This window comes from Salvia splendens, chromosome 15, assembly GCF_004379255.2.
Source record: "Salvia splendens isolate huo1 chromosome 15, SspV2, whole genome shotgun sequence".
Classification (NCBI taxonomy): Eukaryota; Viridiplantae; Streptophyta; class Magnoliopsida; order Lamiales; family Lamiaceae; genus Salvia; species Salvia splendens.
In genome coordinates, this window is record NC_056046.1 from 10,773,998 (window position 1) to 10,786,519 (window position 12,522).

Consider the following 12,522-nt stretch of genomic DNA (forward strand, 5'->3'; position numbering starts at 1 on the left):
CATACAAAGATGTTATATTCAAGGATCTTGTCATGTGATATTATATGTTTTTCAATACATTAGGAGATTGTTTTCTGTTGTTATGCAGCAACAAGGAAACTTCGTGACTGAAGTTGTGGAGCCAGATCCTCCTCCATTATTAGTTTTTAATAGTATTATTCTTGTAAGACAAGATCAGTGAATCTGGGAAATCATTGATTAATAGATGTGTATTCATCTGCATCATAGCTCATGTCCAACTTGGAAATCTTACATATTCTTCCCCCCAAAATATCTTAGAAATTTAGAAAATATAGTATCCAGATTGAATTTGGTGAATGTTGTTTTCTCTTCTAGTGCAAATCATTAAATCCTTACGTTATTAGTCTTCATATACTACTATGATTTACTTAAGTATTGTACAGTTAGCAAATTTGATTTAATCTCTACCAATTCTACATTCCCTCACAAAGAAGTTATTGAAGTCGTATAAAAATGTTGTAACTATTTTCGTAGAACATTAGCGAACTTTTACTTTAATTTTCAGCACCTTCTAATTAATAACTGATTGACAAAATGTTATTCGATTTGCAATAAAATTCAGAAAAAATAACGCTACGAAACCTTGTTGATCTTGCTTGATTCTACAAACTAGTATATTACCCAAATTCATTCTTTAAAGTTGATATAATTTCATTGATTAGTCTATGGTACTGGACGAAAAAATCTACGTACAACTTTCACCCATGACTGTTTAATTTTTTTATAAATGCGTTATTAAATTCTCAATTCGTTTGAAATGTGATGTCATCAAAAATCATTATCTACAATAATTTTATTATTACCACAATAATTCGGATATATGCTAGGTTAATTATGGATAATTTGTAATAACATTTTTTACCATCACAATAAGTTGGAACTTAATAATATAGTACATAATATTTTTTTATTATCGCAATAACTATCATTTTCCACTTGAAAGGTACATCAGTGTTACTAGTAGTAAGTTTTAACAAATGAGGAAATAGAAGTCAATTTTATGAAGTGTCATCATATGTGAGAAAATAGATTTTGAATTAGGAAAGAAAAAACTCAAGAATCGGGAAAATCGAGGGTTGACTCCCTGAAAATGAGGTCAAAATGGAAACCCATCTGTGTGTGTCATCATCCTATTTCATTCCCTCTCCCTCTACTGTGTCTGTTGTCCTGTCTGTCCGTTGTTGCCAGCACGTGCGTCCCTCTCTCACGTCACGTGCCCCACCACCTCCTCCCTCTACCTACACACACCACCACGCCTGCATCATCAAATCAAATCGCCATTTGAATCATGAAAATTTGAATTACCACAATCATCATGTGAAGAAAACCGCGCGATGCAAGCCTACAATCGGCTCCCGAGCAGCGGACAAAGCAGCCCCCAATCGCCGCCCTCCTCGCCGCTCAGCCGCTCCCCGCGCTACCGCCCCCGCACCTCCAAATCGGGCCGCTCCACGCCCAAGACCCTCACTCAGCGCCTCGTCTGCTTCCTGCTCTCCTTCCTCCTCAACCGCCAGGGGATTTTCCTCTTCGCGCCTCTCCTCTACATCGCTGGTATTCTCTTCTACATGGGGACGGTTTCGTTCGACATCGTTCCGGTCATTACGCACAGGCCTCCCCCGGGCTCCGTCTACCGCAGCCCCCAGCTCTATGACAAGCTCCGTCCCGAAATGGACTCCGATAATTCCTCTGCGGATGCGGTCAGTTCTTCGCCTAATTTTGAATTTCTTTTTTTTTTGGTTAGGATATTAAATGCTCAAGACTTAAGTTATTAAGATTCAGATTGATAGCGACTTTACATTTTCTTATTGACTTCGACACCTCACATTCCTAGTACTCACTAAAGTATGCACGGCAGATTTCCTTTCAGCTAAAAGCCTGATTTATATGCAATTTATTTCATCTGCTCAGCTCCCGACATATGTTTGGTAATCTGTCACCGGCATTGATATTGCTTCGATTTTTAGATTGAAGAATTTTACGGTGTTTAGACCCCTTTTTATTAATATTGGGACAGTAGCTTTCCGCCAGCTGTGCATTGTTGAATTTGATGTGCCAAGATTTCTCAATTCTCATTAGTATAGCTTTGAAATTTGCCTCACACATTATGCCGTTTGTAGTCTAGAGCTGAATAACTTGTTTGCTGATCTAAATATTGTAGAACCTTTAGGGCTAATTTGGAAGAATATAATGTGTGTAGTATTGTGAGGTAATGGGCCACACAGAGGTTTTGATGAATAGTGATATAGTACAGCCATGTTTATGAGAACAGGATTAACGGTCTGTAGCAATCACACTAGAGAGAAGTTCATACTCTGAAAGGGTTTTCACCGTTCTGACCAGCCAAAAGGACAATAGTTGTTATCCAGTAGTTTTCATGTTCTTCATTCCCTTTTATAAGGCCCATATGTATGCTTGTCTTTATGTGTACACACAAGTAAAATAAATCAGTGTGAGAAATACTGAAGCTGTATTGTTAGATGAAAATTTTCAATCTAATAGCTGAAATGCTGAACGCTGTTAATGGGTACAGATATCAACTATATGGAAACATTCTTATAAAGTTGGTGAATGGAGACCATGTATCAACAAGTCTTCTGAAGGTATGGATTAATGGAACTACCTGGAGCAGGATTAATAAATTCAATTCTTTTTATTATTTTGCTCACAATCTGGCTTAAATGTAGTTAGCAGCATAATGCTCAAATTTGAGCAATTCTATAGTAGTACTATTACCTGAAAAAAAATGACTTTGATCAACTTACTGAAGCTGTGGCATTTTCTGCTTCAAAACATTTTCCACAATATGTGTATGGCCCACTGCTCTTCGGTCAATTACACTCGAACTGCTTTTCACCAATGAAGTAATTTATGCATATGGTCTTAAGGATCAATTAACACTACAATCGGTAATTTTTTCCTCCTCCTACCCCCAAATGCCCAAACCCCAAAGTGAAAATAAAATTAAAACAAAGCACTCACCGTCTATTATTCTCTCTTTTGATAAGTGACTTGGCATCAATTTATTTTGCGTGGTTTCTTTTTTCCTGCATCTGTGTCCTGTTGCCTTCTTTTAACTTCAGAGATATTTGCTACCATAATTGTTTGCTTAACTTCCTTACTATTGAGATTCAGCTGAGGATATCTGAAATTTTCTATAATTGTTTGGATACTTCAGGCTTACCAGAGTCAAATGGATATATATTTGTCGAGGCCAATGGTGGTCTAAATCAACAGAGATCATCGGTACCTTCTATTTCTGTTCCTGTGTATTTATTGTGATGATTTTTTTTTGTGTTGTGGGTTTAGCATCACTCCATACCATTTTCATGATGTCAGATATGCAATGCTGTTGCTGTGGCTGGCTACCTTAATGCAACTCTTGTGATTCCAAACTTTCATTATCACAGTATCTGGAGGGATCCGAGGTGAGTTGCAGAATTATCAACTGTATGTGGTTAACTAGTTTACTTGATTGTTTTCTTATGTTTCCATCATACTGATGCAAATATGGAATTTATGTTTCTGTGATCTATACCACAAGATACATATATGCTTCCATTTGATTTATCAATTATCATCTCCAGCGAAGTACAGTATTTATTTGGTTAATTGGTGAAGCTAATGTATTGGGAATTTCTCTGTATCGTTGCAGCCACTATTAAATTATCATTGCTTTATATTTTTAAAGACATGATATGTTTGTATATACATACGTCCTGAGTCCATTTTTCCGTGATTTTCTAAGAGATTCCAAACAGAAAAAATAAGTAAAATGTAGGATAGAGATGTTTAAGTTGGGTTGGATCTCCAATAAAGCATTATTTTTTTTAGCTTTCTTTGAGTCTAGCTGATCCATTTTTCAATACACCTTTAACAGTCGAAAAGGGTATACGGTTTTAGTTTCCTAGTGATACTCTGCATAATCTAGGATGTCTTAGCTCATGGTTTTAAGTAACAAAGGCCATCAAGGTATGAAAACTTTTTTTAATTACTGACTGAGTCAGCCTTCTTCAAAGTAAGGTGCAAAAGGCATGACCTCTTGACTAATAGTAGGTCATGATATAAATGGATGCACCATTTCTCCTCCTAGGATTTACGTGGCATGTTTCATTTTTGAATTATTGTTTCTGAAGCAAACGTTGCTTCGATAACATTGAGTTATTTTAAACACAACTCCAGCTTTTATTATGGGATCAGAAAATGGTGCACCCAAGTGTCTGGAAAGTGTGAATAGCTATGTGTGTAGTGTTTTATATTGAACTTTCGATTATGTAGGCATTATGTTCTTAATTTTGATTAAAAAGGTTACCCTTTTCAGAGTGGTATGCTGTTGTACCTAGTCCACATTGTCAATGAATTTTCATATGTTTCCTTTTACCATGGTTTAAATGCTTGTTGCATTTGTCAATACTTGGATGATATGTTTTTTGTTCCAGAGAGCGAATGTCTAATGCTGCTGTTCTGTGTCCAGCAAATTTGGTGACATATATGATGAAGAATTCTTCAATAAAACCCTTGGAAATGATGTTCGGATAGTTGGAACGATTCCAGGGAACATAATGGAGCGATTTGACCATAACATGAGCAATGTGTACAACTTCAGGATAAAAGCCTGGTCGCCTATCAAATACTATACAGATACAGTTCTTCCAAAGCTACTTGAAGAAAAGTGAGTATTCCTCTTTCAGTCTTTCTTGTGTTCATTTCTTTGTAATTCTTAGCCAGTCTGCATCATGCACTTCTTAATGGTTCAGAACAAATGGTTTTGATGTCTGATTAATATGATTAACATGGTTCTTTTTATATACACGCGTTTTGAGAATTTTTTTGTCATTAGGAAGAGTTTGCTAATGCTGTCTATGTTATATGCTTATATGAGTGTGTGGAACTCTATTGCTGTACTTGACTTGTAATTCAAGGTTATGCTAATAGCTTCTGAATCTGAATCACTGTAGAGATCCATCACAGAGGCCTATAGTCGGGGAAGGAAGCCAAACAGTTGCTATATTTGGGTATATTAGCCGGCTAAGTCTTCTGAATTTGTCAATTTATCCCTAACTTGGGTAATTCAGTGAAAATGTGCCAATTTGACAAACTCTTAGTTCTGATAAGTACACATCATTAAGATCTTACCATCACCATCCCCTTTACTTCCCTCCTTCACCCCTTCTGTTACTGCCACCATCACTTCCTCATATCCATGACCTCTCAACAACTCTATCTCACCACTGCTGAAACTAACTTCTACCTATAAGATGAGATAGAGAGAAAGGGACATGAAATTGTTCTAGTTAGATGATTTTCCCTTTCTATCCTCTAAATTTACTTGTTTATTGGAAGTAGATATTCAAAGTTGTAACCCTTCTAATTGATCATCTCAGGATTATAAGGATTTCTCCTTTTGCAAATCGATTGTCATTTGATGCTCCACCAGCTGTACAAAGACTTAGATGCTTGGCAAATTATCAAGCTCTAAGGTTTTCAGACCCAATATCAAGTTTGGGTCAAACTTTGGTTGCAAGAATGAAAAAGCTCAGTGTAAATAATAGTGGCAAATATATCTCTGTGCATCTTCGCTTTGAGGAGGTTAGATAGGATGTGATGGGATTTTTGTCTACCTGAAATGTCGGAATAAAGATGTCATCACTGATTTTCTTCTTGTGTAGGACATGGTTGCATTTTCTTGTTGTGTATATGATGGTGGAGACAAAGAAAAACTAGACATGGATGTTGCTAGGGAAAGAGGTTGGAAGGGAAAATTTACTAAACGTGGCAAAGTCATTCTGCCTGGAGCGATCAGATTAAATGGGAAATGTCCATTAACACCTTTAGAGGTTGCTATATTATATATAAATCTGTATACTGAATTTTCCATATATTCTGAGTTTTAACTTTTTAACTACTCCATCCGTCCCTGAAATTTTGTCACATTTTTTCATTTCCGTCCGTCCCACAAAATTTGTCACATTTCACTTTTTACCATTTTTGGTAGTAGACCCCACATTCCACTAACTTATTCTCACTCACATTTTATTATAAAACTAATATTTTAAAAGTAGGACCCACACCCTACCAACTTTTTCAACCCACTTTCCATTACATTTCTTAAAACCCGTGCCCGGTCAAACTGTGGCGAAATTTGGGGGACGGAGGGAGTATATAATACTAGTATATCCGTATATTCTGAATTTACACTTCTCATCCTTCTTTCTTATCTGAGTTTGTTAAAGACTCATCACTTTTTTGGTTCTCTAGAATATGATATTATTTTGTTTTAATCATTTACATAAACCACTTCTTTTTGTCTTCTCTCCGTCTTTCATGGGGACGTTTCTCATCATAAATTTGTTCAAAACTCCTTATAATTTATCTTATAGGTTAAATAGCCTAGATGTATAGCACACTATGGTGATTCTATGAGCTAAAGGTTAATCTTTTGTTGAACTTCATGGACTGAATAGACAGTGTGCTGTGTACTGTAGTTTCATGATCTGTACTGTGTCACAAGATGGCAGATGGAAAATTCCGAAGAAAATATAAAGATTGAATTTGATCCATGTCTTCTATATTTTAAGATCTGTTTTTGGTTTTTCTCTTTTAGGAAACTTGCTTTTGCATTTCTGAGTAATAAACAAAAACAATTGGGTGTTGCATAATCTTATAACACGTTATATTGTTATCTCCTACTGATGTTTTATTGATCAGGTAGGTTTGATGCTCAGGGGAATGGGATTCGACAAAAGTACATCAATCTATTTGGCATCAGGACAGATATATGACTCTGAGAGGTACATGGCTCCATTATTGGAAATGTTTCCATTACTACAAACAAAAGAGATGCTGGCATCTGCTGAGGAACTAGCTCCATTCCAGGTGTGGATAAAGCGCTACTTTTCTGTGTTATTTCTTTCTTCGGGTCTTTTGTGTGTTCCAATTGTTATTCACACACTGTTATGTGTCTTGATTCCATTACCATTTCCAGAATTACTCATCCCGAATGGCTGCCATAGATTACACTGTGTGTCTTTATAGTGAAGTCTTTGTAACAACTCAAGGTGGAAATTTCCCTCAGTTTCTTTTGGGGCACAGAAGATATTTGTATGGTGGTCACTCCAGGACAATTAGGCCTGACAAGCGGAAATTAGCGTTATTATTTGATAATCTTAATAACGGGTAATGCATTTTTCTTCTCAATTTGTTCAATTCTCATGTGGAGTGTTGGTGCTGGTTGTGCAGTCACCGGAAGTTTTAAATTATACAGTGCTTCAAGTTTTAAATAGTGAAATCTGAAGGGACTCATAAAATAGTTATAAATTGGTTTCACTCTTTCTATGAGTTATGAAATTTGCATAAATCTTGTTTTGGTGTTTTAAGATTATTTCTTGCGTCTGTTCACCTTATCAAGGGCAACATGTCAACGGTTTTATCATGGATGAGAATAGTTGCTCTTATCTTTCACTGTTTTGTCAAGTTAATCATCTCGACTGATTTATGATCTTTTCACTCTTAAACATGTCCATGATAACTCGATTTCTCTCTTGGATGGTTTCCCCAGGTGGAAAAGCTTCAAGCGTCAAATGCTTAATATTCGAAGTCATAGTGAGTCTAAGGGTAGTGAGCTCAAGAGACCGAATGACTCGATATATTCAGTCCCTTGCCCAGATTGCATGTGCAAAGTGAACAAGATCGAGGATTCAAGATCATCATCTACAGCATAAGGGGTCCTTCCGTTTCCTTTAAGTTGCACACACATGTGGCTGCTGCTAACCCGATATCTTGATTCTGATTCTTTAATTTTTTTAGCTCTCCCTGGCGGAGTGGGCACCATTCTGCTTAACCAGATTGTGGATAGTAATTTGTAGGAAGAGTATGATTGTTAGCAGGGTATTCATCTGCATCTTTTTGTGCACGATGCAACGAGTAGGTATAACCATATAACTTATTGGAACAGCACGGAAAATCACCCTACGCCAATTTCTTCAGCTTAGCTAGCGCATCACCCGACTCTTGTGAATCAATCGACTCAAGAAGCTCTGATGGAAGATTGTTTGTGGAAGAAGCTCGGAAATGTCCATGTTTGTACTGTATATTAGTGATTTCAGCTGTACAACACCACCCTAGAGCAGGATCCATTCATTCAAAGTGTTCTAAAATGTAAAACACATTGCATCTCATCCATCCCCTTCACATATACTGTCCATGTATCAATGCATGTGTTGTAAGAAAACAAATCACAGAGTTGTGCAGTGTTTTTGATACTGTTGTGCATTGTCTGGTTTCAGTTAATGTGTCGCTTTCTTGTTTCAGATTCTGTGCAGTAATAGACACTAGATTTGGTTGGGCCTAGTCACATCAACTTAGATGTAATTTCCACTTGAAAATTACTGCAGAAACTAAAGGTACACATAACACATGTTTCTTCACTGCCTAAACATGAGTGTTTTTTGTGGGAAGAAACTCGAAAAACTGTGTAGGAACTAATTTAGCTGAAACATAAACATCATCTGACTCTTCCTTAGTTGAATTCGAACTGTTACCACTCGCTGGAAAGAGCTCGAGGGTTGGATTTTCTTCGATCCCATGTTCGAAACCATCATTCTTCTTGGGGGTAAACAGTTTGCAGAGGTTGGGTGCAATCAAGGGGTAGCCATTTTCTTGGCTCAGGTGAATAATTTTATTATTGGGAGGGATGCATAAAGAAGACAAGTCCAATGCTACTCTGCGGCTGGTTTCTGAACTATTTGCTGTTACACTCTGTTGCTGCAATTCCAATTGTGCCCACCTCTCACTCTTACATTCTTCCACCTCTCCTCCTCCATAGTACTACAGAAAGAAGAAGAAGACGAAGAAAAATTTAAAACAACGCATGGACAAGAGACCTAACACTGTAAAAAACATGGTATTGACTATTGAGTTTCAACTCATGGTAGTAGTGGAGTATTTTTTATTTTTTTTTTATCTGAAGAAAATTTGAGTAAATAAATATGCACTCTGTCCAAGATGTTGGAATCTTTACAAGACAACAGCTCCAACAGAAAGCATGACAATTTGCAGCTTTTGGGGCTCATTCTATTTCCACCATACAAAAGGGTAGTAGAAGTATATGTGTTTTTGTATTCAACCTTGTGACCTTCGTGCTCCTATGATAATCTCTGCTTCAGCTTATTAAATACTCCATCCGTTCCGCACTACTTGCACTTATTTTCTTTCTGGGCGTCCCAAGTTATTTGCACTCTTTCCATTTTTAGTAACAATTTATACCTACAGCCGTAATTGTTGACTTTGTCTATCACTCATTCCTTAATCTCCGTGCCCAAAAGGAAAGGTGCGAGTAGTGCGGGACGGAGGGAGTATGTCTCCTAAGTCAAACATTTTCGAGTTTTGTGCACTGTTATTACAAAATAATTTTGCAATAATATAGGAGGCTATATAATACTGTACCACTACTACTACTAGTAGTACTACCTTTGAAGCTGTGATGGAATTTGACATTGGATGCTCTATTTCCAAGTATTTCCTGCTTATTTCTGCAGGGTCAAATCAGCTTTAGTCTCTTATTAAAAGATTATAATCCTATATAGCGTCTAAATAAAAAGAATTTGACATATTCTGATTAAATTCATGTGCTTGTAGAATTATTTGTGGTGGAGCTATTTTTACTACTATTTGGAATCTCAATTGCTAAACATTAGCTAGTGTGCCGTCAACATCATCAACATTATAACACACCAAGTAAGTGTCTTCAACGAAGATAAAGCGTTGAAATATCTATTTTTGGCAAACATGCATGCACTAGAAAAAATAAGACATCATATCTACACCTATATAAGAAGAGCATTGTGTATTATAAATTTTGAATTTGTATCATATCCTTTAATATAATTAATGAGTAATATTTATACTAATGTAACATAAATTTCCAAAAGAAAAACTAAAATTAATAATATGTGAACCAAATTAAACAAACATGCATAAAAAAAAAAAACCTGATTGTTTTGTGGGAGGTAAGAGTCCAAGCTGACGACGTTTCTTCTGTCTGTCTCTAGCTTTGTGGTTTTGAAACCAATAAAACACATTCTTGCCTTGTATGTTTCCAAATCTTCTCAGCTTGGCTGCAATCTGCGGGATTTGTTCAGCAGACGGCGTCCGTGTTCCGTGCCGATACATCTCTTCAAGAGCCTGCACTTGCTCCGGCGTCGGATTCCATCTCCCCTTCCCTCTCTTTCCCCCATACTCATCACCTTCACATCATAAGTACATTATTATGCACGTACTAACAAATTCAAAATTTTAAAAAAAATTGAAGAAATGAAATTACTCCATGGGTTGAGTTTAGGGTTGTGAAGGGAGCAGAAGTGGGTGAGAGGGCTAGGCATTGAAGAAATCTTGAATTTGTTGATGGAGAGATGTAGTAAAATATATAGGTGAGAAATTGAAAGGGATGGGAAATGTGTATAATTGAGACTTGACTGTGAAATGGGAAGGGAATTGCACACATTCATTTACTTCAAAATTAAGATATGACTTCTTCTTTTTTTCTAAATTGTACATGCAACTTCACACATATAGTATATACATATAGATAGAGAGAAAGAGACATGCATGTATATTTGTTTTGACAGTTCACATTCGAGGAAGGTGAAAATTAAAGGACAAGAGAAAGATGGATGAGTGATGTGAAATTATTGGAGATTTTAATTTTATGGTAAAAGCGACGTGACAATGATGAGCTTATCACTGCTGCTACTACTACTACTACTGTCTCACTTCCAAAACAAGTTATTTAAACTATCTTCCTTTTTTTCTATTTTGTTTTTAAAAGCAGGGAATTTCACGGCCGTGTGCATCAGCTAAGTTTCACTGTTGTGTTGCAAATCATACTTGAAAATTTATAATGTGTGAAACATCCAATCTACATTATAACCATCTTTCTTTACATTCCCTGATTCACAGTTTTTACCAAATTCCTACAACTCAAAAAGATTTCAAATTTTATCCTAATTTTGCAATTAAAATCAGCCAAATCGACCTCACTTCGATAATTGGGATTATAGTCTAAGTCACAATGATCTCTCGTTTGAATTTAATAATTACCATGAATTGATTCAAAGTTTTTCAAATAAAATGTTTTATGATGAGCAAAATTAAGATATATGGCCAAAATTTGATAAATTACAAACAATTATCCCTATAACTATTATCAGTGGCTTCATCGTGCAATCACCTCTACTATACGGCTCGTTCCATCTGTAGACCAATTAGCGTGTGACAATTTTAATAGTTTGATTTTTATTGAGTGTGAGTGTGATTTTATTTAGGCAGATTAATGCTCAACTAAACTCATAAGGCCATTAGCAATGTGGCGCCCTAAGGCTCGCCAAGTTATCAGTTTTATCCTCCTACCCCCACCTGCAATGGGGCGCCCTAAGGCGCACCCAATATGTTTTACTATTGTTTTGTTGATTAATTTAAATGCTTTACTATATCTTGGGACTTGAATCCATTTCGTAGTAATAATAAAAATGTGAGTTTCGAGAGTGAAATTGTGAAATGAAACGTTACAAATGAAGGTGAGGTAGGGGTATTTATACAAAAAATCGAAAACGTGTGTCATCGTCCGCGACCATCGTCCGCCAATCCAGCAATGGGGCGCCCAATGGCGCGGACGATGGCCTATCGTCCACCGAGCCCACAATGGCGCGGATGATAGACCATCGTCCACGACGTAGGGCGCACCCTATGCATCGGCCGCGGACGATGGCGGCCACCCACAATGTGGGCATAGTCCGCGCCCGAGGACGATGGACGCCATCGGGCGCCCCATTGCGGGTGGCCTAAACACCAGAATTTAGTTCTTTGTCTACCCAAGAAGTTGGCCTTTAGTAGCAGTGTTTTTATAATTAGCTAAGCACTGATTTATTTATATTAATGCGGCACGTCATTATTGAGAAATTATATGTGCTACCTATATAGATTATATTGCCCACCCTTTTTAATGTTTTGGGCACACGTGCAACCATATTCTTTATTACCCTTCTTTATTACTAAATACTAACCCATTTTTATAACAACGTCTAACCACATCTCTATGAGATATTATCCTTGCTACTCTCTTTAGTCTTTACTATCAATCCATCTCCTGAAATTAAACCCATTTCATTCTTTTTAATTGGCGTCGCTCTTTTTCTAATTTCTTTAAAAGGGGAAGCTAATATACCAACTTAATTATCATAAACAACGAAAACAAAAAATTCTTTCAAGAGGACAAATAACGCACATAACTAATTCTTATACACTTTACATTTGAAATTATTCATGTAGACTTATCTTATCAGACCACATATCTGGGGTTGCTTTAACTTGTCATCTCTGTAAATTTACAGTCATATAGTATAACTATTTAATTTGACTTTATATTATGATGATTGAACATTATATTATTAAAAGTCCATAGTATAATCAACACCAAAAGAAATTGATGAAATATACTACTCCTATACT

The 12,522-nt window shown here is 36.5% G+C and overlaps 2 protein-coding genes and 1 long non-coding RNA gene across 4 annotated transcripts; 1 reads left to right on the plus strand and 2 right to left on the minus strand.

Moving 5' to 3' along the window:
- Positions 1-902: 902 nt before the first annotated feature.
- Positions 903-1,441, minus strand: LOC121768429. The gene is made up of 2 exons (XR_006043369.1): positions 1,327-1,441; positions 903-1,259 (listed from the first exon to the last, which is right to left on the minus strand). It is a non-coding gene; the product is annotated as an uncharacterized LOC121768429 (long non-coding RNA).
- Positions 1,175-8,289, plus strand: LOC121768425 (protein ESMERALDA 1-like). The gene is made up of 10 exons (XM_042164933.1): positions 1,175-1,718; positions 2,552-2,621; positions 3,197-3,264; positions 3,358-3,446; positions 4,493-4,690; positions 5,403-5,607; positions 5,688-5,855; positions 6,727-6,894; positions 7,004-7,194; positions 7,577-8,289. Exons 1-10 carry the CDS (start codon positions 1,356-1,358, stop codon positions 7,737-7,739), a joined length of 1,683 nt encoding a protein of 560 aa, XP_042020867.1. The 5' UTR covers positions 1,175-1,355; the 3' UTR covers positions 7,740-8,289.
- Positions 8,290-8,378: 89 nt separating this feature from the next.
- Positions 8,379-10,534, minus strand: LOC121768426. Of its 2 annotated transcripts, XM_042164934.1 has the most exons (4): positions 10,340-10,534; positions 10,008-10,262; positions 9,487-9,548; positions 8,379-8,844 (listed from the first exon to the last, which is right to left on the minus strand). In XM_042164934.1, exons 1-4 carry the CDS (start codon positions 10,521-10,523, stop codon positions 8,449-8,451), a joined length of 897 nt encoding a protein of 298 aa, XP_042020868.1. In that variant the 5' UTR covers positions 10,524-10,534; the 3' UTR covers positions 8,379-8,448. The 2 variants fall into 2 exon arrangements, with proteins under 2 accessions (XP_042020868.1, XP_042020869.1); XM_042164935.1 differs by having other exon boundaries at positions 10,008-10,534.
- Between the last annotated feature and the right edge of the window lie 1,988 nt (positions 10,535-12,522).